Source organism: Cladosporium halotolerans, assembly GCF_011745625.1.
Source record: "Cladosporium halotolerans strain TM138-S3 chromosome Unknown Sca21, whole genome shotgun sequence".
NCBI classification, from domain to species: domain Eukaryota; kingdom Fungi; phylum Ascomycota; class Dothideomycetes; order Cladosporiales; family Cladosporiaceae; genus Cladosporium; species Cladosporium halotolerans.
Window position 1 is genome coordinate 316,240 of NW_027191472.1, and position 27,487 is coordinate 343,726.

General features: G+C 56.5%; 6 protein-coding genes across 6 annotated transcripts; 2 read left to right on the top strand and 4 right to left on the bottom strand.

Moving 5' to 3' along the window:
- Positions 1-71: 71 nt before the first annotated feature.
- On the bottom strand, positions 72-2,183 carry WHR41_06501 (uncharacterized protein; the record flags this gene model as incomplete). Its single annotated transcript, XM_069375106.1, has 1 exon — positions 72-2,183. One exon carries the CDS (start codon positions 2,181-2,183, stop codon positions 72-74), a length of 2,112 nt encoding a protein of 703 aa, XP_069228263.1.
- A 572-nt stretch (positions 2,184-2,755) lies between these two features.
- On the top strand, positions 2,756-4,549 carry WHR41_06502 (uncharacterized protein; the record flags this gene model as incomplete). Its single annotated transcript, XM_069375107.1, has 1 exon — positions 2,756-4,549. The coding sequence occupies one exon, from the start codon at positions 2,756-2,758 to the stop codon at positions 4,547-4,549; it is 1,794 nt and encodes a 597-aa protein (XP_069228266.1).
- A 454-nt stretch (positions 4,550-5,003) lies between these two features.
- Positions 5,004-6,433, bottom strand: WHR41_06503 (uncharacterized protein; the record flags this gene model as incomplete). The annotated part of the gene is made up of 2 exons (XM_069375108.1): positions 6,185-6,433; positions 5,004-6,134 (listed from the first exon to the last, which is right to left on the bottom strand). Exons 1-2 carry the CDS (start codon positions 6,425-6,427, stop codon positions 5,004-5,006), a joined length of 1,374 nt encoding a protein of 457 aa, XP_069228265.1. The 5' UTR covers positions 6,428-6,433.
- Positions 6,434-10,519: 4,086 nt separating this feature from the next.
- On the bottom strand, positions 10,520-11,830 carry WHR41_06504 (uncharacterized protein; the record flags this gene model as incomplete). Its single annotated transcript, XM_069375109.1, has 1 exon — positions 10,520-11,830. One exon carries the CDS (start codon positions 11,828-11,830, stop codon positions 10,520-10,522), a length of 1,311 nt encoding a protein of 436 aa, XP_069228260.1.
- Positions 11,831-12,033: 203 nt separating this feature from the next.
- On the top strand, positions 12,034-13,446 carry WHR41_06505 (uncharacterized protein; the record flags this gene model as incomplete). The annotated part of the gene is made up of 1 exon (XM_069375110.1): positions 12,034-13,446. One exon carries the CDS (start codon positions 12,034-12,036, stop codon positions 13,444-13,446), a length of 1,413 nt encoding a protein of 470 aa, XP_069228259.1.
- A 182-nt stretch (positions 13,447-13,628) lies between these two features.
- WHR41_06506 (uncharacterized protein) lies at positions 13,629-18,480 on the bottom strand (the record flags this gene model as incomplete). Its single annotated transcript, XM_069375111.1, has 2 exons — positions 13,629-15,292; positions 15,345-18,480. The coding sequence occupies 2 exons, from the start codon at positions 18,478-18,480 to the stop codon at positions 14,145-14,147; spliced, it is 4,284 nt and encodes a 1,427-aa protein (XP_069228262.1). The 3' UTR covers positions 13,629-14,144.
- Positions 18,481-27,487: the final 9,007 nt, after the last annotated feature.

Consider the following 27,487-nt stretch of genomic DNA (forward strand, 5'->3'; position numbering starts at 1 on the left):
CCAACTCCATGCCATGCAATGCAGAAATCCAGCCAAATATTACGAAAAGCCGAAATGCCAAGTGTGTCTGCTCAAACAGCTTTTCTGCTCCTCCGCTTGCTCTTCGCCTCACTCGAATCCTGTTTCACTTCGTCCTGAGGACCTTCTTGCTGCAGCGCGAGCCCCTCAAACTTTCCCACCAACTCATCACCTTCCTCCTCAAACACCTCAAACTCCCCCTCCTCCCCAACAACATCCCCAACCGCCAACCACCCCTCCTCAACCGCCCACGCAACCAACTCCCCCGCCCGCCCCAAACTCCCCTCAGACCCCAGCACCCCCGGATCCAACGCCTCCTGCACCGCCAGCAGCGCATCTTCCAGCTCCCGCGCCCTCTTCCACCGCGCGTGCGCCTCAGGCTTCGATTTCTTCGACGGGCACCGAGAACTCGACGGCCACGCCATCTGCTCCAGCAGCATGTAGAGCACGTAGTGCAGCCAGCAGAGGTTCGTGAGCGGGTGGAACTGCGCCCAGGTGCGGGCTGTGCTGCGCTCGAGGGCCGCCATTTGCTCTGCGCTGGGCGGGTCGGGGTCGCCGGGGAAGGTGGCGTAGGGCGTCGAGTGGTAGATGCTGCCGCGCATGTAGCGGTAGATTTCGTATTGGTATTCTTCGGTGCTGTCGCCGTAGAAGAGGTGTGGGTCGTTGGCGAGGTCGATGTAGGCTACTTGGGAGTTGGTGGGGTTGTTGGATGGTGAAGGGGAGGTTGGGTCGGAGGAGGAGGCGACCATGGAGGCGCGCGAGATGGTGTAGTCGATCAGGGTCGATTCGAAGCCGGTGAAGCCGAGGGTTTTGGAGGGGTCGATGGTGGAGTCCTCGAGGGGCTTGCCGTCGGCGATCGGCGTGCGCACGCAAATATTTCCCAGGTGTAGGTCGCGGTGCTCGAACTCTGCTTCCCCTTCGCCCTTGGCCAGCGCCAGCACGACTTGCCAGAAGACATCCCAGACAACCCAGATGCTGCTGCTGACGCCCTGTGTCACGAGCTTCTCGAGATCTGTGCCGGCGTCTTGCATTTCGATCACGGCCCACAGCTGGTCGGGCGAGTAGCTCGCTTTCTTGGCCGGGTCTGGGAAGATGCTAAGTTCCTTCTTCGCGGCTTTCTGTGCAGCGTTGAAAGCTTTGAATGCGGATGCGAAAGGTGGAGGGGGGCTGCCTTTGAGCACTCTGAGGTCGCGGAAATTTGTGAACCCAGGGATATCTGAGAGGCGCTGAAGGAGCTTCAGCTCGCTCGCGACGTCGGCGGGCTTGGACATGTTCTCTGCCTTTTCGAGGGCTCGCTCACGATCACGCTTGCCTTTTGGTAAGGTCTCGGCGGGTGGTGTCAGAGCGATGACTTTCAGGACTGATTCGTCGTTTCGCGAAAGAGGGAGGTCGGCGTCTGCTGCGGCTTCCGGTTGGAGAGATAGGCGGTAGACTTCTCCAAAGGAGGCTTCTGCGATCTTGACCAGAGAGAAGTCCTCTTGAAGTCCGTCGGCCCAGTCCGAGAAGGATGAGACAGGATAGGCGGTTAGTTCCAGTAGCGATTCACAATGCATGCTGTAGCAGTCAGGAGCCTCAAGAGTTGTGTAGTCAGCCGTGGTCTGACCCGTCGTCGTGAGGGCAGCGAATGCAGATGTGAGATCGTCGGTCGTTTGGCTCGAAGCCTTGGTTTCGTATCTCTCAGCTTCTTCACTGTGGCTAGTCGATTTTGCAGAGTCGTTTCGAATTGATGGTGGTTGACCTAGCTCTTGAGCGTCCTCAAGCTCCTGCTCATCGCTAGGTTTCTGGCTTTCTGGCAAAGGAATTCCCTCATGGTCCTGCCCCGACCTTTGCGATATCACCGATGTGCCCGTTTTCTTCTTATCTTTGCTCCCGTCGCTGCGCTTAGTCTTGCTCTTACTGGGCTTCTTGGCCTTCTTCTCCTTTGGCAGCTCAGCCTGCACCGCCGCATTGCCATTGATTTCGCCCAGAGCCTTCCTGTGCCGCATCGGAGAAATAGCATCTAGCTCTTGTGCTGTATTTGGTTCCTGTCGCGATTCTCCGTCATCCTGCAATATGGGTATTGTTTCCAACTGCTTTCGCTTGCTGTTGTCCGGGCTGGCGAAAATGTTCGTGGTGGTGCATGCCGCGCGCGACTTTTTGCCGTAGACAGCCTGCTTCCGAGGCATTTTCTAAATAGTAGATCCTGAGGTTGCCGGCTTTGCTATCAAGACCGGATTGGTCGTAATGTCAAGAAAATAGCATTTTTGCATGCCTTTGGCGCACTGATTCCAAGCATGAGGTCACATTGTTGACCGCTGATCGCGCACAGCAACAGCCGGCGAGGGCCCGAGCTTCGAGCCCATGTTCGCAGGCAAGCCGAGAGACATCGCGTGTAAGGCAGATCATCGTTTCTCTGTCTACCTGATCAGCCGTATTTCAGACAATCTTGCGAGATGAACATCTGTTGAGTCTAGATTTCCAAATCGTGTTGTAGTGCTTCACAGTCTGAACGACCTTGGTCCAGCCAGTATCTTGCGTCCCTTATCAACTTGAAACCGACGAGCTAGCCGAATGCCAAGGGCAGACTCACTTCACACCTGTCCGTTTCTGGAATCCTGGCACCAATGCCATTGTTTTATATATTCTAAAAAAGTAAAAGCGGTAGTCTTAACACCTTATCATCCGTCCACCTCTTGAGGTCTCTTACATCTGGATCTGTGGTATCCGCGGCAGACTTCGACACGAGCAAACCAGCAACATGGCCCCGAAAGAGGCTAAGCCTCCCAAGGACTCTGGAAACACAGTCTCGACACCTCAGCAGGATGATAGTTTGTCATGGATGCCCCAAGGTCTTCGTGACATGGGCTTGTCAACATTTCTGATCGTGATGGCTGCCATTACTTCTCGCATCTCACAATTGTCACTTGCGCCGGTCTATGGAAGCATCCCTTCAAGTGTCAACCACCAGGCAGCGATTGCGGCCTCTGCGCTCATCGGCTGGACCACGCAATGGTATTGGCGTCCCAGTGGAGGAGCGCCAGTGCAGTACCTCCCGATTTGGGCAGCATGCGCACCAGCGCTCACCTGTCTATCTTTCCAGTTCAGCGATAGCCTAGGACTCGTTTGGGGCCCCGTCGTAGGAGAATTTCTGAGCTGTCACTCTCTTGTCATTCCTCTGGTTTACGCGGCTGCCGCCAGCTATGATGGCCCGGATGTCAAGCAGACTTCATCTGGTCCGCTGGCACACCTCTTCTCCAGTGTCCCTTCGCTTGGCCTCTTTCTCGCCCTTGACTGGATGATGCCGGAGGTCGTGTCAAAGTTTATCGCGACCTGGTCTTTCCTCAACCCCTTCAATGCACACTTAATTGTCGCGTTATATCTCGCACTCATGCTCACCGAACGCCGCGCAATCGCGGTCGCGACCATCTCGATCGCCACAGTCCTCGCCCTTGCCAGCCCCTACGGCAACAGCCCAATCTCAACCACGATCCTTAATAATACACTAAACTCTCAAGACTGGACTCTCCTCGCCCGCCAATGGAGCAACACCGGCTATCTGAGTGTGCTCGAGAACACCAACGCCAACTACCGCGTCATGCGATGCGATCACAGTCTCCTCGGTGGCGAGTGGCAACTCACTGCTCAACGCCGCAATCAGGGCTGGAAGATCTCAGAATCCATTTATGCAGCCTTCCACATGCTCGAAGCTGTGCGTTTGATGGATGTCGAGCCTCAAATTCCCGACTCCGAAGCGCAAGCCCTTATCATCGGCCTGGGCATCGGCACCGCGCCCAAAGCCTTCATCGAGCACGGCATCAACACCACCATCGTCGAGCTCGACCCCGTCGTCCACCAGCTTGCGACCGACTACTTCTCCCTACCAAACAAACACACGCCCGTCCTCACCGACGCCATCGCCTGGGTCCACTCGCAAGCCCACCCCAGCCTCCCAGAAGAAGATTCCGACGGATCCAACGCCACACCAGACCCCATCCAGGTCCCCGAAATCAAACAATACGACTACATAATCCACGACGTCTTCACCGGCGGCGCCGAGCCCCTCCCGCTCTTCACAGCCTCCTTCCTCGCCTCCCTGCGCTCCCTGCTCAAACCTAACGGCGTCGCAGCCCTCAACTACGCCGGCGATCTTACCCTGCCGCTGACCGCCAAAGTCCTCAATACCATCGACCGCGCGTTCGACGGCCACTGCGCGCTCTACCGCGACAGCGCGCCACCCAAATCGTCTTCCCCCTCAGAGCCGGTCGACACTTTCGCGAACTACATCGTTTTCTGCCGAAATGCCCTCGGGCCCGTGACTTTCAGGCAGCCGACGGCGGCGGATTTCTTGGACAGTATTAGCAGGCGGCAGCACCTTTATCCTCGCCCGGAGTTTGCGGTGGAGTTCCCGCTGAGGGGTAAGGAGGGCGCGGAGAAGGAGGTGCTGCGCGATGAGGAGGTGGGCGAGTGGAAGCGGGAGCAGGAGGAGAGCGCCAAGAGGCATTGGGGGATTATGAGGGTTGTTATGCCGGGGAGGATTTGGGGAATGTATTAAGGGGGAGCAAAATTTAATTTCGATTCCTTTGATTGGGGGAAGAGGTGGATGAAAAGGTCAGATTCGCTTGCTTCGTGCACATCTGTGAGGCAGCTTGGGAGCTGCGGCTTCATGGACTACAACGGGTTAGCTATCCCTTAGAAGCCTGGCTGCAGGCCTCTTCTGGATTATGTTTCCTTCCGCTTAGCAGCACTTCGATTGTCATTTCATTCCTGACATTCGCGCAAATCGCAGAATTTGGGCTGAAACCCGCCTGGAAGATGTGTCTCAAGCTGCTGCCCTGGATCGCAGGATACCCCACGAGAACGCCTCGCCCCTGTATTAGTCCGCAGTCAAACTTCATGCGGTGAGGCCCTCGCCATCAAGGCCTTAGAACTCGCAGAATCGATCACCCCGAGCGCCATGAAACCATTCTATCAGCAGAAAAGAGAAGGTCCCCCAACAACCAACCCTCTCAATCCTCAAAAGCAATCTGCTCGCTCTTGAAAAAGTAATCATCCGGCGGGTTGGGCTTCCCGTCCAAATGCGGCCCCGGCCGCCAACTGAACCGCTCCCAGCTCACGCCCCGCATGCGCTTCATCTCCTTGTCCTTGTACAGCTTCGGCTCCCACGCCTGCACCTTCGCCCACTCGTAGATCATCCGCCGGATGTAGCATGCTTCCGCCGCTGGAGTCATGTACCGGTCGCGGAACGTCCGCCGGCTCTGCTCGGCGATGCGCTCTGCTTCGTCGGGGTGCGCGAGGTAGTGGTCCATTTGCGCGGGGAGGTCGGACCAGTCGTTTTTCACGGCGATATAGTTCTGCGCAGGGCCGGAGGCGTTGAGGAGCGGGTAGAAGTGTGCGACCCATTGCAGCGGGTTGTGGATTACGATCGCGCTGTTGCAGTTGACGAGGTTGCGCAGCCGGCCTGACCACGAGTTGCCTTCGGTGTGCGCGAGGAACTGCCAGCTGCAGTGCGCTTCCATGTCGACGGGCGTGCCTTTGCCGCCCCAGCGGATGTCCTCGACGTCGGACCAGGGTTTGTCTTTGCTGGCGGCGAGGAGCGCGGTGCGGATGGTTGAGACGACTTTGCCGACGTCCAGTTGGCCGCGCCAGAGGAGCTTGGGTTTCTTCTTGTGAAACGGCGTGAGGAACTGCTTGCTCTTCTCGCGGAAGGCGCGGTAGCCGCCCACGCGGTCCCAGTCGGACGAGGCCCAGCCGTTGAAGTCCGGCATGACCCAGGTGTGCTCGTCGGCCAGGTTGCGCGTCCAGGCCCAGACGGTGCGGCCGGGGCGGACGGGCGATGGGTTTGGGTGGTCCATGCGGTCGATGGTGAACTCGACGTTGGGCAGCACGCGCGGGTCCGGGATGGCGGTCATGGCGCGGTAGATCATGGCGGCGCCGTGCAGGTAGCGGTTGCGGTCGACCACGCCGGCCTTCTCGCCCGTCACGTACAGGTCGCCATCGTAGATGAGGAGCTTGAGCTGGCCGTGGGCTTTGTCGGGCTCGTGGGTCCAGAACTTGATCTGATCTGCTTTGATGCCGCCTTGTCTTTCGTGGAATTTCCGGGCTCGTTCGACTTCGGCATATTGTTCGGGGAAGGCAATCTGAGTGTTGTCAGTAGAATCAGGGTATTGTCGATAGAAGCTAGACATACTTGACACTGCTCTTCTGTGAGCCCGAGGTTGCGTTCATCGCGCTCCGAAACGAAGTCCCATGCGGTCCCGTTCACAGGCTGCTCATAAGCGTAATGATCCGTAGGCTGTGGCCGAGGTTTGCGTAATGACGACAACGAGGGCACGTATGGGTTATCAGCAGGCACAGCAAGGTAAAACAAGAGGAGGGTCGCGAGAGCAGCGACGGCAATGATCCATAGTTTTCCCTTCACAACGCCCACCATTTTGCACGGCAGAAGTGACCGCGAGCGGCGGGAATGGTGACGGGTGAAGACATGAGCAGCTTCAAAGAAAGGTAGGGACCAAGCGGCTACAAAAGCCATGCGTGGCTTGCGTCAAAGTGCTCGCAAGCTCCAGCGGCGAGACATGCCCTACCAATGGCGACTGCACAGCCCCAAAGGATACCATCTACTTCCCTCGAATGCCACGAACCTACCTAGGGCGAGGGCGGCATGGCTAGCCTCGCTTGGCAGGATGTAAGCTAGAGGGCGCTAGGACTTGAGCCCGGCGGATTGCTTGTGCAAGCATAAAGTTTCCAATGGCTACACATTGACATTTGTTTGGCGGAGGTGGGAAGCAAGGCGCCGCGTGGAACGGCTGGACAGCTGATGAGAAGGACGAGTGAGGTGCCAAAGTGCCGGCTCGGCCGGTGGCGCTCGAAGGCGCACCGAGAGGAGACGCCACCCCCAATGTGCGCGGGATAACTCTGGCCCTCGCGGACGATCTTGCGAGGAGTCCTGCGGAGAGATCCTTCGAGAGTAGGATGGATCAGCTTCGGAGTTCGAGTTGTCGATTCCTTGCCGACACAGGTATGGCGTGATCCGGCTTGTTCCAGATCGCGTCACCTTGCTGAAGGTTCCTTGCTTGATACAACGCTTCAGAAGTAATTCCGTCATGGATAGCAGCTTCTACGCCAGCTACCCGTCATCAACATGATGGCAAGGCTATCAGGCGAGCATCATGAAATGAAAGTGGTAGCAAACAACACAGTTCCATCGATGCCAGGGTGCCCCACAAGGTGGCGCCTCGCGCGGAGTTCGTCGCGATTATCAGAGCCCGATGGTGGGAGCGCCAAGCCGCTTTCCGGGAGCTTGAGGACCCTGTTTCAGCCACGAACACGTGCAATGGCCCCACTGGAGCCATTTAATGTACCTTATCAGCGTGCCATACGCGGCACGATGTGAGATGCCGCTTGTTTATGTTTGCACTGTTCCGGTGATATCACTGCGCTTCCTGAACTGTCGAAGTCGGCCGTTCAGTGAAGTTTGGGGAGATGGCTGAAGGAAGACCAGCTGGGTGCAACACCACAGGCTGTGATTGGCTCGGGTACATCCGGCGCTAGCTCCTGGCGCTGTCAGTGAATTGTTCAGATTCACGTGACGTCCTGCTTTGCGCAAAGTGATCGCGACTGAACGCACCTCCCATCAGCTTTGGAGCGTGCTATTCGCAGCACCGCTGGGAGCCATGTTCCACCTGCTAATAAGAGCGCTCATGCCCCCACCTACCGCAAGCGCTATCTACGGGCTGGTCTTTGAGGTGGTACACCCGCCTCTTGCCGGCTTCATAAGTCTGGAACATTTGTGCTCTGCGGAGTTCTTTCTGCTTTTTAATATGAAAGATGACCGTAATGATTAGCCAGGCTCAATTCTTTCCTTTCGTGGAACCGTAGGGCAGCTCTTTCGTGATTCTAGCTTGGACGTATCCCCACACAACAGAAGCCATGACAACGCGTTCTCTTTGAAACTTGCAACTTTGTTCTCCATGACTTGCATGAAAGAGCACAGGTTGAATTCGTTGGAGCATTGTCTAATTTGGGCGAGGTTTCAGGGCTTTGGATGGCACGCAGTCAACGAAAGACCGATGACCATAGGGGAGAGGGACAGCATTGTAAAGACTCGACTCGAAGTGGTGCGTCCTCTTTCAGAGGAAGATAACACTTGCCTACAACTCCAGCGCAGAGCGATCATCAACCATCTTAACCACTGCGCTACTGTGGACACCTTTCTGACATGAATTCTCCATCCTAACAACCGCCTGCAATACTGACACTCATCTCACCCTGGAATGGCATAAATCAATGTACCTACAGCATGAGTGATGTTGCCAGGAGCCGTAGCAATACCATCAAGTCCACTTCCAGGTTTTGCTTGCCTCTTTGCAAAGGAAACAGCTTCTCCGAGGCCTTGCTCGTACATCCACAAGACTGCTTCCGAAGGCTGCAACTTGACCATCTCTTGATACTTCGTCTCCGTATTGTTTTCGAACCAGGGCTAATCAGAAGCTTTTTGGTCAACAATCGAATTCGCAAAGCTGATGGCCCCATCGTGACAATTGTTGAAGGCTCGCCAGTACGTCCCGAAGCCATCCATGGTGGTCTTCGCCGCTTGAAGTATCTCCTCATCACTATGTCTAGTCCACCAAATCAGACAAACGTAGTACTCTTTGCCCCCGGAAGAGGCGACGGTGGGAGTAAAATAATTGACGCGATTGGCTTCTCTTCTTGCCATGTCGAGCTTCCATTCGCCGACACGGTAATTGTACTTGGCGAACATACCACTCGAGTGTTCTGGAATGTCGGAATTCTCGTCAAGCTGATTGAAGGCGGCAAGTTGCTGATGGTTTTTGGATTCTGACTTGTGCTTGTTTCCATCCAACCGTGTTCCCTCCTCGTCCCTTCGTAGCTCGTACTTCCGCAGCTCGTAAGCAGTCTTGCCGATAAAGCGACCAATGCCTCAAGTTCCCGTGCTCGACGAAACGGGAGAACCAGATCTGCTTGTACCCCTCGCGCACTTGCGATTCTTCAGACTGCCTTTTCTTGACTTCCAGCTCAATCGGAGGCATCTCGCGCCGATCGATCGTGTCGTGTGCTGCCACATCATGAAGATGTCTACGGGAAGGATAGTGGACTCGACATTGTGTGCAGATGAACACGATGGCGATAGGAATGACAACGAGGGCGATGAGACCGAAGAATTTTGTGGTAGATCTGCTTGGTCCGTTACGTTCGTAATTGTCGTCGTCGTCTCGATGGCAGATGATCGACTTGCCGCTACCGCTCGGAAGAGATTCGGCGAAGGAGACCAGGAACCATGCGAGGATCAACAAACGTGAAGATTGTGCCATTGTGGGAGGCAAGTCAAGGGTTTGAAGGCCTATGCCGTCAAACCTACGGGCGCTCCGCTTACTGTCATATGTATATGGCATCTCGTGGTCAAAACAGTTCTTTGCAAGCACTCTCCCGATCTTCTGCACACGTGTAGCACACAGCTGAGAGAAAGAGTGTCTTCTCCGCGGCATGAGCTGCTGATAAAAGGTCCGACCTGTTATTTGAGACTTCGAAGTTGCGATGCATGCACCTATCCACCGGCTTCACCGACTGGTGTTTGTAAATCTGGATGGAAGCCGGCACATTTCGCCCGCGAGGACCTGATTGGTGAATGTGTCTTGTCAGCCTCAATCTTGCACGTTACTTGGCTGTCGATATTTCACGCCATCAGGCGTGTAGGCGCGTTTCCTACGCATCATGCATATGCATCCCGCGGCCACCTGGATGTAAGCGGACTGCGGTCCGGTACTGTATATACCCGAGTCCCTTGCTTGTGTAGCCGTGCGTTCGGTGATCGACCAGTCCTGTTGACGGTTACAAGGATGGTGAAAATGGCCGCTGCATCTGACATAAGCCACATGGAATGATATCGGTGACAAGGAGAGGAAGTGTTATGTGCCTACCTTATCATGCCCGATGAACACCGGATTGATCTTCCTTTGCTTGATTTTAATGTCCGGTGACACTGTGTAGTATTCCGTAATTGGTATGTTTCCGTGCAGCGTCGCACAAGCTGGGCTGTAGGTCAACACCCATGTGGCCTACAAGCTGGTAAGGCACGGCTGGAGCTGAGATTGGTCGAACACAAGCAACAGCTGCGGCTGAGGATCTTTTGACATGGCATGATGGAGGGAGTTCTGAGCATGAGAAGCGGCGAATACATTGCAGCTCTGATAACGCCCAGCACGAGACACGGGCCCTGAGATGCGACACGAGGTTGCGCTGTTGGTAGAGGCGAAGGCTCGCAAAGTGAAAGCGCGTGTCACGGAAATTCGTCCAGAAGGTGGTTGAGAGCAGTGAGATCAACCGCATGACCTTTATGTCGTGAGAATACCGAGTATGCATCACTTAAGCGTTCGGAAATTCTCGCTGTGCAATGAATCGTAAAGTCGTCGAGCATAGAATACAATGTCTCCTCTTCATCCACAGCGGTGCATGGGTGGCATATCTTACAAACACCGACATGAAATCCTTCGCAGCAAATCAGCACCTATGCCTTCGCCTTCAACTCCTTCAGTCTCGCCTCCCCGTTTTCTACTCCCTCAGCGAAACCTAACGCCTTCGCCAGACTGACCGCCTCGCCATATTTCCGCCTTGCCTCCGCTACATCGCCCCTCATCTCCGCAAACTCGCCCAGATTATGCAGCGCAACAGCACATCCCATATCGCACTCCTCGTCACGTGCCGGCGGCTTGATGCCAGCGGCAACATCAATTGCCTTCTGCGCCCACGTCTGCGCATTCTCCAGCATCGTCTCGCGCGTTACGGGCGGGCGCGGTGGCGCGTCTTCCGGAGCGGAGAGAGTCTGGCTCTGAGCATATTCTTGTGCAGCTTTGGCAGCACGTGGCGATTGCTGAGCCAGGCTGGTCGCGAGGTTGTTCATTAGAATCACGCTGTGGCAGGTGCTTGCACCGTGCAGGCTGAGTGCCTGCAGGAACAAAGGTGTCGCCAAGTGGTGCTGGTCGCGCGACTCGTAAGTGTGCGCGAGCGTTTCCATCGCGGCGCCGATTTCGCTGTCCGATAGCCACGCGCCTTCCTCTTCTTCGTTCACCTTCAATGTGTCGCGGCGCTGTCGCTCGCGCAGGATCGTCTCCACTGCCCATGCCAAGCGAGCCTCGGCCACGTCCCGGTTGTAAATAACGGGCTGAGAGTACAGTTCGCCAAGCTTGATGGAGATGGCGACGCACTTCTGCAGCACGCGCGTGCGCTTATGCTTGTTTTGCTCGAGCCCGCCCAGCTGCTCAATCCACTGCAGGCTGTCGCGGCGCAGGATTTCCAACACCTGAATGGCTTTTGTGAACTGCTGGATGTTCTCCAGCATAGCTGCGACCTGAATCTTGACTCCCATGATCTCGTCGCTGAACGGGTCCATGCCGATCTCCTCCGCCACCTGCAGCGCTTGCCGGTAGTATTTGAGCGCCTCCTTGGGCTGTAAGTCCTGGTTGGTGTAATAGAGGGCGCGCCGGAGCTTGACCGCGACAGGTTCGGGGTATTTGTGGAAGGCGGCGATGATATAGTTCTGGTAGACGTAATTGGCGTAGACAACGGTGAAGGCGCCGAAGATGATCGCAATGCTCGCTAGCGAGACAGAGACGGGGTACTCCCAAAACAGCGCTTTGGCTTTGCCGCCGAAGGAAGAGGCGTTACGGCGGTACTGGTTGGCGCCTTGAAATCGCGATCCACGGATGTTTTGGCGGAATGGTGAGGGTCGTGTGCGGAAGGTGTGGAGGCATCTTGATTGTGTCGATCGTGAAGATGCCTGCTGTAAAAGGCGTGCGAAGGGTGTCCTGAATGCAGACATTTTGCCGAATGGTGGTATAACTGAAGGAGCGGCGTTGGAGAATTGATGGAGCTTCGTCAATGCCGTTGGAGTCCATGCATCTTATCTAGAGATAAGATCGAAGTCGACGCATGACATCACGCCACCCTCTAGCTCAATGCTGCCTTGAGCTCTGAGTCGCGATTGTGGTCCTCCATATGTGAGCTTGACAATTTGCTGTAAAGATGTGCGGTCGGTATGCTCTTTCTCTGCGACCGTCGCAGGTTCGTCAGCGGCTCAACGATCAGCACATGCCGGCGGACGAGGCTCCAGACGACGACAACGACCGCATCCGGCAGAGCTACAACTTCGCACCTGGTTATCATGGACTGATATACCGTGCTGCGACATCCGATTCTGGAGCCAGCTCGCACAATGATGAAGGCCGAAATGATGCCGATGACTCTGGAGAGCCTTCTCCAAAGCGAGCAAAGACATCTCACACAGCTTCTCAATCTGTCGACGGCCACGCCACAGCGGAGACAAAGTACAAGATCCAGGCCGCAAAATGGGGACTTGTGCCCTTCTGGACCAAGCGCCCACCCGATTACGGCAGTCAAATGCGCACGATCAACTGCCGTGACGACAGCCTGATTGAAAATCGTGGCATGTGGAACACGATGAAACAGCGCAAGCGTTGCATCGTCGTCGCCGAAGGTTTCTACGAATGGCTCAAGAAGAACAATGGCAAGGAGAAGCTGCCACATTTCGTCAAGCGGAAAGACGGCGAGTTGATGTGTTTCGCGGGCCTCTGGGACTGCGTACAGTACGAGGGAAGCGATGAGAAGCTGTACTCGTATACGGTCATCACGACAGATTCGAACAAGCAGCTCAAATTCTTGCACGATCGTATGCCTGTCATTCTGGAATCTGGAAGCGACGCGATGAAGAAGTGGCTCGATCCAGGCAATGTCGGCTGGTCAAAGGAGCTGCAGAGCCTGCTAAAGCCCTTCGACGGCGAGCTCGATTGCTACGCTGTCGACAAAGCAGTCGGCAAAGTGGGCAACAACAGTCCTCAGTTCACAGTCCCTCTCGTCAGCAAAGAGAACAAAAACAACATCGCCAACTTCTTCGGCTCCCAATCGTCCTCACAGAAACCAAAGGCCGAGCAAAAATCCCCCGCCAAACCACCACCCTCATCACCCAGCATCAAACAAGATCCTCCCGACCCACGTGCGACCTCCATCAAAGCAGAAGATCCAGAGTCCAACGCCCCTCTCCCAGTCCCCCCTCCACAAGCACCGACAGACTCCCCAACACCCTCGACGACCCAACAAATCAAACGCGAAACCTCCGCCATCTCTGACTCTTCCCTCGCCAACGCCGCCTCCGAGCTGACGGACAAGAACATCGAGCGCGAGAGCTCCGCCGTCGACGACGAGACTCTACTGCAAGCGGCGAAGGACGCCAGTCTGCAAGAGACGCAGCAAATCAAGCAGGAGCAGTCTCCCAGTCAGAATAGTAGTCCGGTGCAGAAGAAGAGCGGTGGGGTCGGTGCGGGTAGCAAGCGCATGCGCAGTGCTACTAGTAACGGTACGGTGGCGAAGAGTCCGGTCAAGGAAGGGAATGCTAAGATCACGAGTTTCTTTGGGAAGTAGGGCGCTTGGGCTTTTACGAGTACAGCACATGGGTTTGCAGATCACGCGAGTTTCGGAGGAAACGCTTGCGAGCACGTATCGGGCGTAGGAGAGAAAGGGGAAGACGGAACCCCAACTCAGCCCCGTCTGCCTCGGATGTTCGCTCTCAAGGATATGGTTAATTGCCACGGAAATGTGAGACGTTGTAAGATTGTATGAGATATCGATTCGCTCTCTCTTGATTCTACGTACTTCTCTTCCTTCCCCTCCTCTAGCCTGCCCTCCTATGCTTCCTTCACTCTTCCAACGTCGTATCAGTCGTGCAAATCCAGGTATATGCTAAATGAAGAAAGTGCGGTGAAAAAGATGATATCCCCCTCTTCCCCCTCTTCCTCATTTCGTCAGAACGCAACGCCTCGCCGCGTGGGGTTCGGCGTCATTTGATGAAGAGGTAAGGGTAAAAACAATCGAGCGGTCGTGAGTGCGGTGACAAAGTGAAATGCGATGGGAATGAGACAACCCCTCCTTCTTTTGCGGACCCGAAAGGGCGCCGAGCAATTCTTCCTCCTCCTCCGTGCCGTGTTTTTCTATGGGTGGCGTAAACCAGCGGTGAAGATGGCGATGCGGGACTTTTATTCGCGGACTTCTCCTCCCTCCTCTTCCTTTCCTTACTTCCTCTGCTCTAACAGTGAAGGGGACAATCTCCTCTTGTCCCTCAATCAAGCACCCTCTCCCCTCTGGCTATCTCGGTCCTTCTTCTTCCTCAAAGCAGGCATGAGCGTCTTCGTGCGCCGCTCCTTCTTGATCTTCGCCGACGCATCCTGCTGCTGTAGCTGATGCGCGACGTGCTCGGCCTGCTCGCGGCGCACCTCGCGCTGGTACGACGGCAGAGCGGTCGTATGCTCCGTGTCGCTGCTGACGGTGCTTGAGACGTTGCTCGGACTTCCGCTGGCGGTGCCGGTGGGCGACTCGATTGACAGGCGTGCGGGGCGACTCGGACGCTGGAGCGTGAGCGGGCGGCGCGTGCTTTTAGGTCGGATCGGGGGCGGAGGCATGTCGAAAGCGGATGTGGAGTTGGATCCCGAGTGCGCGGGTGTGGGTTCGTAGTTGCGCGAGGAAACTTCGTCTTCGTCGGATTGCTCTTGTAGGTCGGCGGCGGGGTTGTGGAGGGAGTTGGAGAGGGCTTCGATGTGAGGCGGGGATGTGATGGCTGGGTCCGGGGCGAGTCGGCCTGCCATGTCGGCTGATGCAGGCCGCTCGAGCTGGTCTATTAGCTCGTCCCACCGAAAACTGAGAGCGCTGTTGGGGCGCTCTGCTCGTTCTGCGCGGCTGAGGCATTCTTGTGTTCGAGCGTGCAGGGTGCTGCAAACGTCGTGGAATGTTTTGAGATCGCCCTCGGAGCTGTGAATGGCCTGCATCAGAGTGATTTGCGGCTTCCCGGTCGCGGTGGTATCATGGTCGCTAGTCTGGGATGTGGTCTCGAGCCAGAGCTGAATGAGCTCGGCGAAGCAGCGAGCTTGATCAATGAGATACGGTAAGCTTGGAAAACCTTCGCGACTCGTAGGTGGCAGGCGGTGCATAATCGTCATAGGCGTCGTGTAGCTAAGATGTGTCTCGGCGCTCGTGACGCCGCCGATGCTGGTGGGAGACGAGCTGTCGGAATGCGAGAACGAGGATGAGAGGAGCGGCGTAGGCACGTAGCAGACGTCGTCGATGAAGCCCTTGAAGCTCTCGCGGTGCTGTGTAAGGAACTGGTTCATCGGCTCCATCCAGTGTTCTTTGGTCCCGAATGAGGCCATGTTGGCCAGCGTTTGAAGGGACTTGGCGATCAAGGTGCAAGTTCGGCGAGCCCTAGGCTTCATGTCGTCTGTCACGCAAAATCAATACACATACTCAGTAAAAGCTTGAGGGTGACATACCTTTCATGAGACCGAAGAGCTTCGGGTTGAGAACAGCCGGACAGAAGAATCGCAGAAACAGGAATCCCGACACACTGCTGAAGCTCACGCTCCGCAAGAAATCGCCGTACCGATCCTCAGCACACGCTCGCACGTGCCTGAAGATGCGCCTCAATTCGATCGGGCACTTTGCCTTTGCAGTCACGATTGACTTCCACACTTCCTGTGTCAAGCCGAGTAGACGCCGCCAGTTGCGATCCAGATCACCTGGCACTGCGACCCTGTTGGGATCGACCTCGCAATCCATGTCCTTTTCATTGATGTCCCTGACCTGAGCACCAAGAGCCTCTTCCAGATATTCTCTGCCGACCCGGCGCATGTGACTGTCCAGACTCTTCGTCAACAGTGTGTTGCCTCTGAAGAGTAAATTGGCCTCGAGGGTAGCATTCTTGTTCATGTCGCGGACGATGAGCTCCCGATCTTGGTTCGCGACCCCAGGATGGCTCTCGCTACTATCGTTTGAGCCCATCCTGCGACTGTACCGTAACCTGTTGACGGAGCTCTCCTTGTGCACGCTGTCAATCTCGTCTTCAACGAGTGCCATGATCCAATCACTAGCCCGGCCAGACACTTGGAAGATGTTGAGGAGACAGTCGCTGAGTCGTTTCAGTTCGCCCGGGATAATCTGCGCAACCTGAAGGGTGAGTCCGTTCGAAAAGCGATGGAGCAAGTCACTGAGTGGTTGGTAGTCCTTCGACATGAGGACGACGCCTTCCTCAGCTCTAGCTTTGATGAGGATCTCGCCAACGCGCTGGTTGTACATGTTGACAACAGGCCACCATTTCTCGATCTCGTTCGCAGCGGCAAGCTCTTCAAGGTAGATTTCGACTTTGCCACAAGTCACGTCGAATGTGATCCCGCTGTATCCTCCCTCAGCATTACCGTTGCCGGTAAATCCGTAAGCTTCGTTCACAAGCTTGCTCTGTTGCGACTCTTGTGCGCGTGCGGACTCCGGAGGTCGTCGCTTGATCACGACGCTCGCACTGTTGAGCACAGGAGGAAGGTCGGTAAACTCGAAAGTCTCGCCCCATAGTGGGTTCAGTCCTTCGTACTTGGCCACGGTCTTGCCTCGGGTCTCATTGTCCAGTAGAACCTCCACGTGGTATCCGTATTGCTCTGGACGGATTTGGGGCGCTTTGCCATGCCCACCGCTGAATCCGACGTCTGGAGCGTTCGCACCGGTTGGTGGGTACATCTTTGCCTCGACAACACGCACGTGTAGTGAGCGCTCCATGCGGAACATGTCTGCCGTAGAAGTCGCCAGCGTCTCGTGATTCTCCGTCTCGTCGCTGTCTGGTCGCGGGCCGTACAGTGCTGGTATGGTGAAGGCTCGAAGGAGTACGAACCAAACTTCAAAGAGGACCCTGCTCTCGAGACTCAGGAAGATCGGTCTGAGCAGTGGGCTAGCGCCGCTTTGGCTGCTTGTGTATTGTGGATAGATCGCGATGCAGTGTTCGTTTCCCAAGACACTGGGGTCCAATCTCTGAATGGCGCATCTGCTCAGCTGACTGAGCTGCACGACCGAGATCAATGTGTTGTCCGAATCTGAATGTAACTTCAACTCTCCGTTCTCTCTGAGCTGACCACTGATTCTCCTCCATCGCCTCCCGCCAATGCTTTGAACACGGTAAACTTGCGGCCTTCCAATCGCAGCCTGCCCGAGCGATGACGCTGGTGTATTGTTGTAAGTTACGTTGGTGTCCCAAAAGATCATTTTTCCAATTTTGATGACGGGTGCCTCCCTCGGCGTACCAGGCACCACTGATCTGCGCCTATTACTTCGATTGCTGTCCGCGCGGACGCGGGCATCCGGGTCTTGAATTGAGGTGGATCGTGAGATCGCAGGACGAGGAGGCAGTTGAGGCGTTGCTTCGGCGTCGGATGATGTGGCGCTTGTCTGTGGCTGTGACCTTCTGCTCGCATGGCCTCGAGGAGGGATGGGTTGCCAGCAAAGCAATGCTGCGAACCATGAATCCAGGTCCGTTTGGTTGAACAGTTTCAGGTGAATATCCGACGACGACTGCGGCGAGCTCACGCTGATGTACGGTGCGTCGCCATCCTCCTCGAGATCTATCTGACATCCTCTGAGATCCGGAATCAGAGTCTTGTGGCTGCCTTCACTGCCTCTTGGCTCGAAGAGTAAGCTACCCGTGTCTTCCTTGATGTAACAATACGATTGCGACCACAGAGAATCCGGCCCACGGCGGAAGAGAAGACTGCCGCTCATCCGACCGTCGAGAGTCTTCATGAGATGCAATATCCGCCGTGCATTGGCCGTGGGCAAGGATCCGGTGACTGACTCGGCGGTGTTTGTAGACACGGGTGATGCGCTTCGTCTGCTCATCATCTCCGCCGGGGTATGCACGGGCGAGCCAAGCGAGGATATTGAAGGTGCGGACGGCGGCGAGGTCGCTGCAGGGACGGAAGCCAGATAGTCGGCGCCGCCAGCTTGCAGAGGCAGGCCGGTGGTGTTGACGCTGGCGATGCGGTGTCGGTGCCTCAGGGACGTCGGCGAACGGTCCCGCGTGCGGCGCTCGTCCAGCGTCCGTGTACGTGGCCGGTTGCTGTTGGAGGCCTCGCGGCCGCTCTGGATCGTGTGTGCGTGTTCTCCATTGCCCTGGGCGGTGGTGGTGCTGCTGCGGCCCAGCATTCCTCGGCCGTTGGCCGCGCTCGTGCGGCTGCCGGGGCTCCTGTTGCTCAGGTCCCACTCGCGGTCCCTCCGCAGACGCGTGCTGAGGCTGCTCGTCGGGCTCGTCCGGGTCGCGGCGCGGCCGCCGGTGATGGTGGTGGTGGTGACGGAGGGGTAGATGGGGTGCTCCAGGCTGGTGGTGCCGCGGCCGGCGTGCTCGGGGTCGCTGTCGTCGGGTGTGACGGTCCTGATGGTCGCGCTGGCGTGCGCAGGCGCGGCGGTGTCACCCATCCCAAGCGACGCCTGCACATGGGCGTGCTGCACCTGCGCCTGTGCCTGAGCCAGCGCCAGCGCCTCGTGCTGCGCGGCCTTGTTCGCCTTCTCCTCCGCCAGCCACTCATCGTACAGACTCGGCTCCTTCCTCCGCCGCGGCTCCGTCCAGTGCTGTCTGCCGCGCCCGCTCGCCATGGCGCCGGGTGTGCGTGTGGTCGGCGAGGGCGAGGGCGAGGGCGGCGCGGTGTTGGTGGTGGTGCTGCTGCTGCTGCTGCTCTTCAGCCGCCCAGGCTGGCAGCCCAATGGCTCGGGGGCGGTAGTGGCAGGAGAGTGCAGACGACCGGCGCATCGCGCAGCGCTCCCAAAACCGCAGGCCGCTTCTTGACGCACGCCGGGCCCGCCGAATGCCTGCCGCAGGGCCTGCCCAAGGTGCCGATGCCAGTGCTACAGTGCAGGTGGTCCCGCGCGCACGGAAACAAACGCCCGCCCGATCGCACGTGTCCTCCGTCCAGAATGCAGCCAGAAGCGCGGCGCACGCAACAGCCTCCAAAGTCTAAGCGACGGCAATAGGGTGGCACTGGTGGGAACGAGGCCTGCAGCAGAGCAGACGGCTGAGGGGAGCAAAAGGCGTAGCACCGCAGCCGTGCGGTGAATGTGGGGAGCAGCGCGTTCGAGCGATCCGCCGCTGCTGACAGGCGAGTAAGGCGGCTTAGGGTACAGCACGCGAGGGGGGGCGGGAGGGAGGGGAACAACAGGCGACGAGGCAGCTGAGGGCTGACTGACGGTGCAATAGATATCTCAGACGGCGCACAATCGCGCTCTCGTGCTGCTGTTTCGCATGCGAGCGTCCGCATTGCAGGCAAAGACCGCAGCCCGGCATGCCCCAGCAGCCCTTCCATCTTCGAGGACAGCTTTGGGCCTCCCGGCAGCCATCCACGCTATCCTGGACCTTCACGCACGTCTGGCCAGTCCGGCATGCCCTCACGCCTCTCGGACCCGCTCAAACGGCGCACCGCTTTCTCCTAGCCTGGCAGCCCGACCCTTCGACGAGTATTCTCTGCGCCCGCCCACGCGCTTTCCGGCAAAATCCCCGTCTCCATCCTGCGGGCCTGCTGTTTTGCCACATCTGCAGCCAGCCGACACACGACCTCCGTCCGAGCCATCGCCGCGCCTATACAGCTAGCTACGTGGGGGCGAGCGACGGTGCGTGCGGCCGGGCCAGCCGGTGCGCAAGACGCCTGCTCGCCGGAAGGATGGGCGCTACCGAGGTCGCTTAGGCTCTGCTGCCACGGCCGGCCACGCTCGCCTTGTCGATGACTTGCGCAGGGCGAACCGCTGTTTGGGCGGAGCTACGAAAGGTAGAGTTTGCGGACCCTGGCCAACGCATGTGGTTTCAGCATTTCTTTGCGTGTTTCAGCTGGGAGAAAATGTTGCCCCGGTCTTTCTGCTAAGACCGTCAGGGTGCGTGACGGGCACGAATGTGCCGTGCGTGGGATGAAGATGCCCTGTCCCCGGAAAATGGTAGATTGCCATGCGTCCTCTCAAATCTAAAATGGCGGCACTCGCTGGTCAGCTGCAGCCTGTAGTAGGCTTTGGCTTCGGGCCCCGGCGGAGAGAGCCGCCCGACCTCACCTCGTAAATCTCAAACTGAGGTAGTCCCTTTGCAACGTATTTGATCTGAGCGACGGCTTTGGAGAATCGTAGGTTGTTTTCGATATATTACTGTAAGCTTTTCTTCACATCTGGATGAATGCGCGGGCCTCAAGCACGACCGCCGTTGCTGTACTGTACTTCACGTTTGTGTCGTGTCACTGCCTCCCCAACGCTTCTAGACCACGTTTGTCCTACCATACGCCTCTTTACTTACTCAAAGCGAGACAGATGAGTCTCGAACATTGCTCACTATCAAGATCAGTCTAAAGACCGCAATCGCCCGTGAAGCAAGTGCCAAAAGGAAGCTCGCGACTGTGGGACATTCATCGACCTCGCATGTCCCGCCCTGTGGCGATCGTATGCTCTCAAGAAAGCCAGAGATGTGCCGAAATGCCGTTTTGCCTCTCGGGTTCTACAAGCTGTGCATCTCCCTCAAGGGCCAAGACGGACGCGCTGCCGGTTGGAGTGTTGTCATCAGCACCTCCTTACCAGTGCCTGAGCCCATGGGAAAGCTTATGGCGGGACCATTTCAGTCTTAGCGATGAGTCTCTTTGTTCCAAGGGTAGGGAATTGCTGTGGCTCTTACATACGTTGCACTAATGGCCCTGGGGGGCAATCATCACCGTGCGCACGGATATCTGTCCATTAATGCACCCACGAGGTGTGATCAGCCCGTGGATTTTCTGGTGGCCATCCTCATCCTTGGAAAGAGACTTTCGACTCAACGGCTGTCGTCTTTTTGCATTGTTCTCTTTGTCTCAGGAGATGAACCATGGCGTTTGGTCCGCCTGTGGTGCTGACCTTGGTGAGAGGTTAAAGTTGAGTGCCACTTTTGGAGAATTGACAGGATTATCTATTAGCGTAGGGCGTGCTCCCATTATTGCCGACTAGGCAAAACACCATTGCTCCTTTGAGCAGAAGTATTCGGGGCACGATGGAATCCCTTTCCGGCGTCGAGTTCTTTGTCTTCCCGGAAGATGCACTGGGCGCTTCTTTGATGCACGACGCAGGACCTGCGGAGCAAGTTCCCTCATATCGACACGATCTGTTCAATCTGTTTACAGTACTGGAGCTATTGACTGATTTTCCGACCCCATTTCGGCCTTGCCGAAAGATTGAAGAGAGCTAAGCAGACGTCTTCACTCGTGCGGCGTGCCATCACGAATCCCGGGGCATCTTTTCGTCCGCGCTATCAAGGCTACTCAAGGAATCGCGCAGGCACATTCGCTCGCAGTACCGCAGTTCCTAATCGTCGACGGGATACAAGGCGCCATCTTCACACCCGATGTCATAGACCAGTAACAAGGAGCTGTGGAAGTTCTCCGTCACGTACCTCTAGAGCATTGCGGGTCACACGGTGGGCCTCTGCCTCTGTCAACGCTTCCTCCGCTACCCGTCGTCCTCGCCTTGGAGCTTGTACCTGACTTGCTAGAAGCTTACCAGCTCGACCCTTGCCATCGAGAGGAACAATCGGGGTTCTTCATTCACACGCCCGCGCGCTCTTGACTTGTGAGTGTGTCTCCTACGACACCTTGGTCAAGATCACTTGCAGCACCACGCGCTACCAACTCTCCGACCGTGTCTTCCCTTCCAGAGCTGTTGTCCGTCTTGTCAGTCCCACAGTGGTCTGTTCAGGTCATTGAGAAGAAACAAGGAGCCGCGACCCGCTCTGCTGATACAAGATCTTACGGCTTTGGAGGTGCTGCATATCTCATCGTTTATTGTCAAGCCATCTTGCGCCGTCGAGAGCAATAATCGAAAGGTTCAACTCAGCTAGCACGCGTCCCAGGATTACTCAGCAACTGTCAAGCCATCGAGCCGCTACCTTGCGCACCGTTCTCATCATCACTTCAGAGCCTGTCTGAGCACTTGAAGAAAGAAGCAAGTACGTCGGTGGACATTGGCACATACACAGATCAACGAAGCATCCATCAGTCATTGGAGCCGCTACCTGACTTGCCTTTCTCGACCAGAATCTTCCGACCATTGAAAGAGTTTGAAGCCTATTGCCGCTGCTGCAGTCACATACCTTGGATCCAGTGACGACTACTGTGTCATTTTGGCTGCTACCTGCTTCACCGCACTCACATCTCGCCAACACGGGCCATCGAGAGCTCTCCATCACGATCGATAGCCTCGAGTCTCAAGCCATAGATACAGATCGTCTCGGAAAGATCAGAGCTGCTATCAATCGCTTCGTTTTCTTCACGAACCTTTGGGCCATTGCGGGATTCGAACGCGACCACCAATTCGAATCACAAGCTCGCGATCTACTCAGCATTCCCCTACCATTGGAGCTGCTGCCCGCCTCGCGGATTTCATCCCAGAGCTCCGGACCACCTAGGATAATCATTGATCCCCACTGTCATAGATCTCAGGCTTGAGTGTCTCTGAGTCCTTGGAGCTACAACTAGGCCATTCTTACCCGGAGAACTTCAACCAGAGGATCATTGGAACAACAGTAGCTCGTGCTACCACTCACCGTCGGTATTCGGTCATTGAGCGTCATCATCACTTTACGCTGGACTTATCATCACTCTACGCTGTCACCTATCCCAGGACTATCAAGCATCTCCGAGTGTTTGGAGCTACTGCTAGCGTTACTACTCACCCGGAGATCTCGACCAAACAATCATTCGGACATTAGCAGCTTGCGCTGTCACGTACCTAGGATTGAGCAGGCATCTCCATATCCTTGAGGCTCCTTTGCTATCAGTCTCCTAGGATCGCGAACCGCTGAGAAGAATGGTGGGGACACTATCATTTGACGGTGGTAACCTCGTTACTTTACGCTGGGACATCATTGGTTCGCGCTGTCGCGTTTCCCAGAGTTGTTGAGTACACTGCGTCCTTGCAGCTACTGCTACCTAGGGTTACCGAATATACCGGGAGCTCTCGAACCATTGAGAAGAGTCACTGGTACAGTGGTTCGGGCTATCATATCTCCCAGACCAATCGACTACTTCCCGCGTCCTTGGAACTATTACTACCTAGGGTTACCAAACATACCGAGACCCCTGGCACCATCGAGAAGAGTCGCTGGAACAGTGAATCGCGCCATCATATCTTCCAAACCAATCGATCATTTCCCGCGCCCTTAGAGCTACTGCCAGCGTCAACATCCTCACCGAGGGGGACCCGAACTATTGAGAAGACTCGCTGGGGTATCAGTTCGCGCTATCACATGCCCAGGGTTGAGTGGGCATCTCGCTCTTACTAAGAGAGCCTCGAAACATTGAGAAGACTCACTGGGATATAAGTCCGCGCGATCAAAGTCCTATGATCTTGTGGACATCTCCGCGTCTTTGGAGATACTACCAGAGTTCCCGCTCTCACTGAGGAAGCCTCGGAGTGCTGAGAAGACGATAAGCCCGCGCGATCACATACCTGGGGTCTCGTGGACATTTTCACGTCCTTGGAGCGACTGCCAAAGTTCTCGCTCTATTGAGAAGACTCCCTGGGATATCAGTTCACGCCATCACATACGTAGGGTTTAGTGGATATTCCCGTATCCCTCAAGCTACTACCGACGCTGCTGTTCCAATCCGAGGGCGCTCGAACCATTAGGAAGACCCGGTGACATATCAGTTTGGACTGTCATATTCCCAGAACTTTTTAGGCCTCTCTATATCCTTGAAGCTACCGACGTTGCCATTACTATCCGAAGGGGCTCGAACCATTAAGGAGACTCGGTGAAAGATCAGCCTGGGCTGTTACATACCTAGATTTTTACAGGCCTCTCTATATCCTTGGAGCTACTAACCCTGTCATTCCTATCCGAGGGCGCTCGAACCATTGAGAAGACTCGGTGAAAGATCATTTCGGACTGTCATATTCCCAGACTTTTGTAGGCCTCTCTATATCCTCGAAGCTACCGACGTTACTGTTACTATCCGAAAGGGCTCGAACTATTGAGAAGACTCGGGAAAATATCAGTTCGAGCTGTTGTGCCTGGAGGTTTCTAGTCCTTTCTATATCCTTGGAGCTACTACCGACGTTGCCGTGTTACTATCTGAGGGGGCTCGAACGATTGAGAAGACTCAGTTGGGGAGTCTGGGATGTGAGGCTGACTGGGTTGTAGTATGTTCTGCGCCGATTGAGAGGCGTTTTCGATCAGTACCTTCGGGGCCGATGAGCTTTCTCAAGGGATTGGGTGCGGTTGAGATTTGAATAGTGATCGATTGGCTAACTCGTTTTGCCCAGACGATCGTCAGCCGCGAGGTCGACCCGTCAGTCGAGCCTTCTCCCCATCCGATATCGGAATATCAGTTCAGACTGTTCTATATGTCCGTCTTCCATAGGTCTCTCTACATCCTTGGAGCTACTACCGACGTTACCGTTCTCACTAGGGATTCTGCGACTATTGAGAGACCCTTAAGAAGAATCGCTGGAATATCCATTCGCACTGTCATATGCCTAGGCTTTAGTAGGCATTTCTGTATCCTTGGAGCTACTACCGACGTTGTCGTTCTCACTCGGGGGTCTATAACCATTGAGAGACTATTGAGAAGACTCTGGGAAATATCAGTCCGAACTGTCATATGCCAAGAGGTCTATAGGCCTCTCTCTATTCTTGGAGCTATCACCGACGTTACCGTTCTCACTCGGGGGTCTATAACCATTGAGAGACTATTGAGAAGACTCTGGGAAATATCAGTCCGAACTGTCATATGCCAAGAGGTCTATAGGCCTCTCTCTATCCTTGGAGCTATCACCGACGTTGCCGTTCTCACTCGGGGGTCTATTACCATTGAGAGACTATTAAGAGGGCTCGCTGAGATATTAATTCGCACTGTCACATGCCTAGGGTGTAGTAGGCATCTCCATATCCTTGGAGCTACTACCGACGTTGCCATTCTTACCGGGGGTTCTAGGGCCACTAAGAGACGGCTGAGTGGATTATCACTCTCCACTGTCACATGTCCCTAGAATAATCGATCCCCGCGTCACCTTGGAGCTGCTACCGACGTTGCCATTCTCACCGGGGGGTCTGGGACCACTGAGAGACCACTGAGAAGAACCGCTGCGGACCACCACTTTACGCCGTCACATGCTCTAGGAAAATCGAGTATCCCCACGTTCTTGGAGCTGCTACCAGCGCTGGTATTCTCACCAGGGGGTCTGGGACCACTGAGAGGAATCGCTGCGACATCATCAGTTCGCACAATCACATGCTCGATCGCTCCTTCCTTGTGACCACGCACCTTCCCACAACGGGACCGGGAGCTCCCACGCGTAGCGCGCGCGCGCACATATAAATATTTTTCTCCCGCCGCGTCCTCCCAAAAATTTTCCTTCCCACGACCACACCGCTGCACCACCACCAGCACCACCACCACACCACACCACACCACAACAACACCGACACAATGACGAAGAGCCTGTCCAACCGCGACAGAAAGAACAGGCAGAAGGAGAAGAAGCGCAATGCGCTGGAGAGAGAGAGACAGGAGGCGGATGCGCAACTAGCGCAGGAGTGGTATGAAGAGGAGGACCCCGCAGGCGGGCGCCAGCCCACCCCGCCCAGCGACGCCGAGGGCACGGAGACCGGGGCGCTAGACCCCGGCTCCTCCTCCACAACACCAAGCGCCGCCACCACCGCCGCCGCCGCCGCGACAGAAGATACCGGCAACATGCAGCCAGAGACGCCCGCCGAGGGCGCAAACATCGAGGAGGCCGACGCCGCCAGCAAACTCCGCTACCTCACGGAGAGATACGAGGAGGAGAAGGCCCAATGGTACGAGGACCTGCGCAACCTCCAAGAAAAACTAGCGGACGCACAAGAGGAAGTGCGCCTGGCCGACGAGGAACGCGACCGCACCAAGGAGATTTGTTTCGAGCTCCGCGACGAGGTACTTTCGGCCCTTGACCAGATTTCAGCAAAGGAAGCTGAAGTTCACAAGCTCGAGGACGTGGTCGATCAGGAGAAACACAATGTCATCGCCGCACAACGAGAGATCAACAGGCTGAAGGCAGAGAGGGACTCCTCCATCAAGGCTGCCGAAGACAGCAACTCCGAGCTCACCGACGCAATCAATCGCAGGAATGCCGCCGAGAGCCACAACGACAGCTACCGAGTCAACGTCGAAGGGCTCCAAAACGAGGTCGCGCACCTCACCTGCGCGTACAGGGAGTCGGAGGAGGACCTGCGCGAGGTCCACGCTGCAATGGACAGGGCCTTTGTCGGGATGGCATCGGACCTGTCCCGTTCCCAGCAGCTGGACCTCCTCCGAGAGCAGCACGATGCTGCGGTCCAGGCTCTCGCCGTTTCCGGCTCGTCGGCGGAAGACGAGTCGGAGGACAACTCGGAGGCAGAGGGTGGGCACAAGGCGCAACGTCCAGCGCCGCTCACCCTCTCCGCGCTCTCCGTCGTGGAGACTGCCCCCGTCACTACGGGCAGAGGTGTCTCCTCCACCGGCACGCAGACCGCCGGTGCTGTCGTCGCGGCCGTCGTCGCCGCCCCCCCTTCTCTGGTGTCCTGTGGTGTGCAGACCACTGCGCCACCCACAAAATCCGCCGGCACGCAGACGGCCCCACTTGCTGGCGAGCAAGTGGCAGTGCCCGTCGCGGTCACGCCGCGCTGGATGTGGGTGGTCTTCCTGGCCATCGCCGCCGCTTGCCTCGCCGCCTTTGCCGCTCTCTCGCGGGAGCGGCAACTCTGGGTCGTTGCCAACGACCTGACCTACCTCCGGTTCGCAGGGACCGAGACGGAAGGTTGGGTCGATTGGTTCGGCCTGGGGTTGGCTGTCCTGGCAGTTGGCACGGCCGGGAGCAGTGGTCTGGGCTCTGGCTTGCTCGGCTAGCGTGTTGTCGAGGTAGCTCCTGGACAGTGATCGCGGTGACACCGGCGTTCGCGCTGGTATCCGCTGAAGATCCTGCCAGGGCCCGAGTAGGGACGATACCCAGGGCGCGTCAATGCCCTCGGTGTTCCCGAAACGGACCTCACACGCCGCCTTGCAGCACCACAGGCAAGACCGGAGGAGGGGACTTATCTGGGGCAGCTCCTGGACGGTGGAGTAGCGGTGATGCCGGCGTTCGCGCTGGTTGCCGTGAAACTCCCGACAGGGCCTTAGTAGGATGAGACCGTGAAGGCCTTCGGGCCTTCGGTAGTCCGAACGGGGCCCCATTTCTTTTTTGTTGAGATACCCCTGGGTCTGGGTTTGGTTTGGGTTTGGGTTTGGGTTGGCGTTCTGGGTTTTGCTTGGGTTTTGGTTTTGCTTGGGCTGTTTGGTTTTTATAGTGAGTCACGACGGGAGTCGTGCACCTAATGATGATACCCCCGCCGCCACCAGTTGTGGTCGAGCCTCCCGCTGATCTTGTTTTCCATTCTCCATCTCTCCATCGTGACTTCACTGTTTCTTCGTGCTCTGGTGAGGTTCTACTCTCCGCTAATGGTCTTCCGCACGAGCTGCTACCGTCAGCTTTGGCCTGTTATATAGATCCGTCACCGCTGAGATGCGTTGTAGCCGGGTTGTCTCAGTCACAACATGACCGAGCGTGACTTGGTCGTTTTTCTTCCCGATACCTGCCGCGATCATCCCAGCTCGTG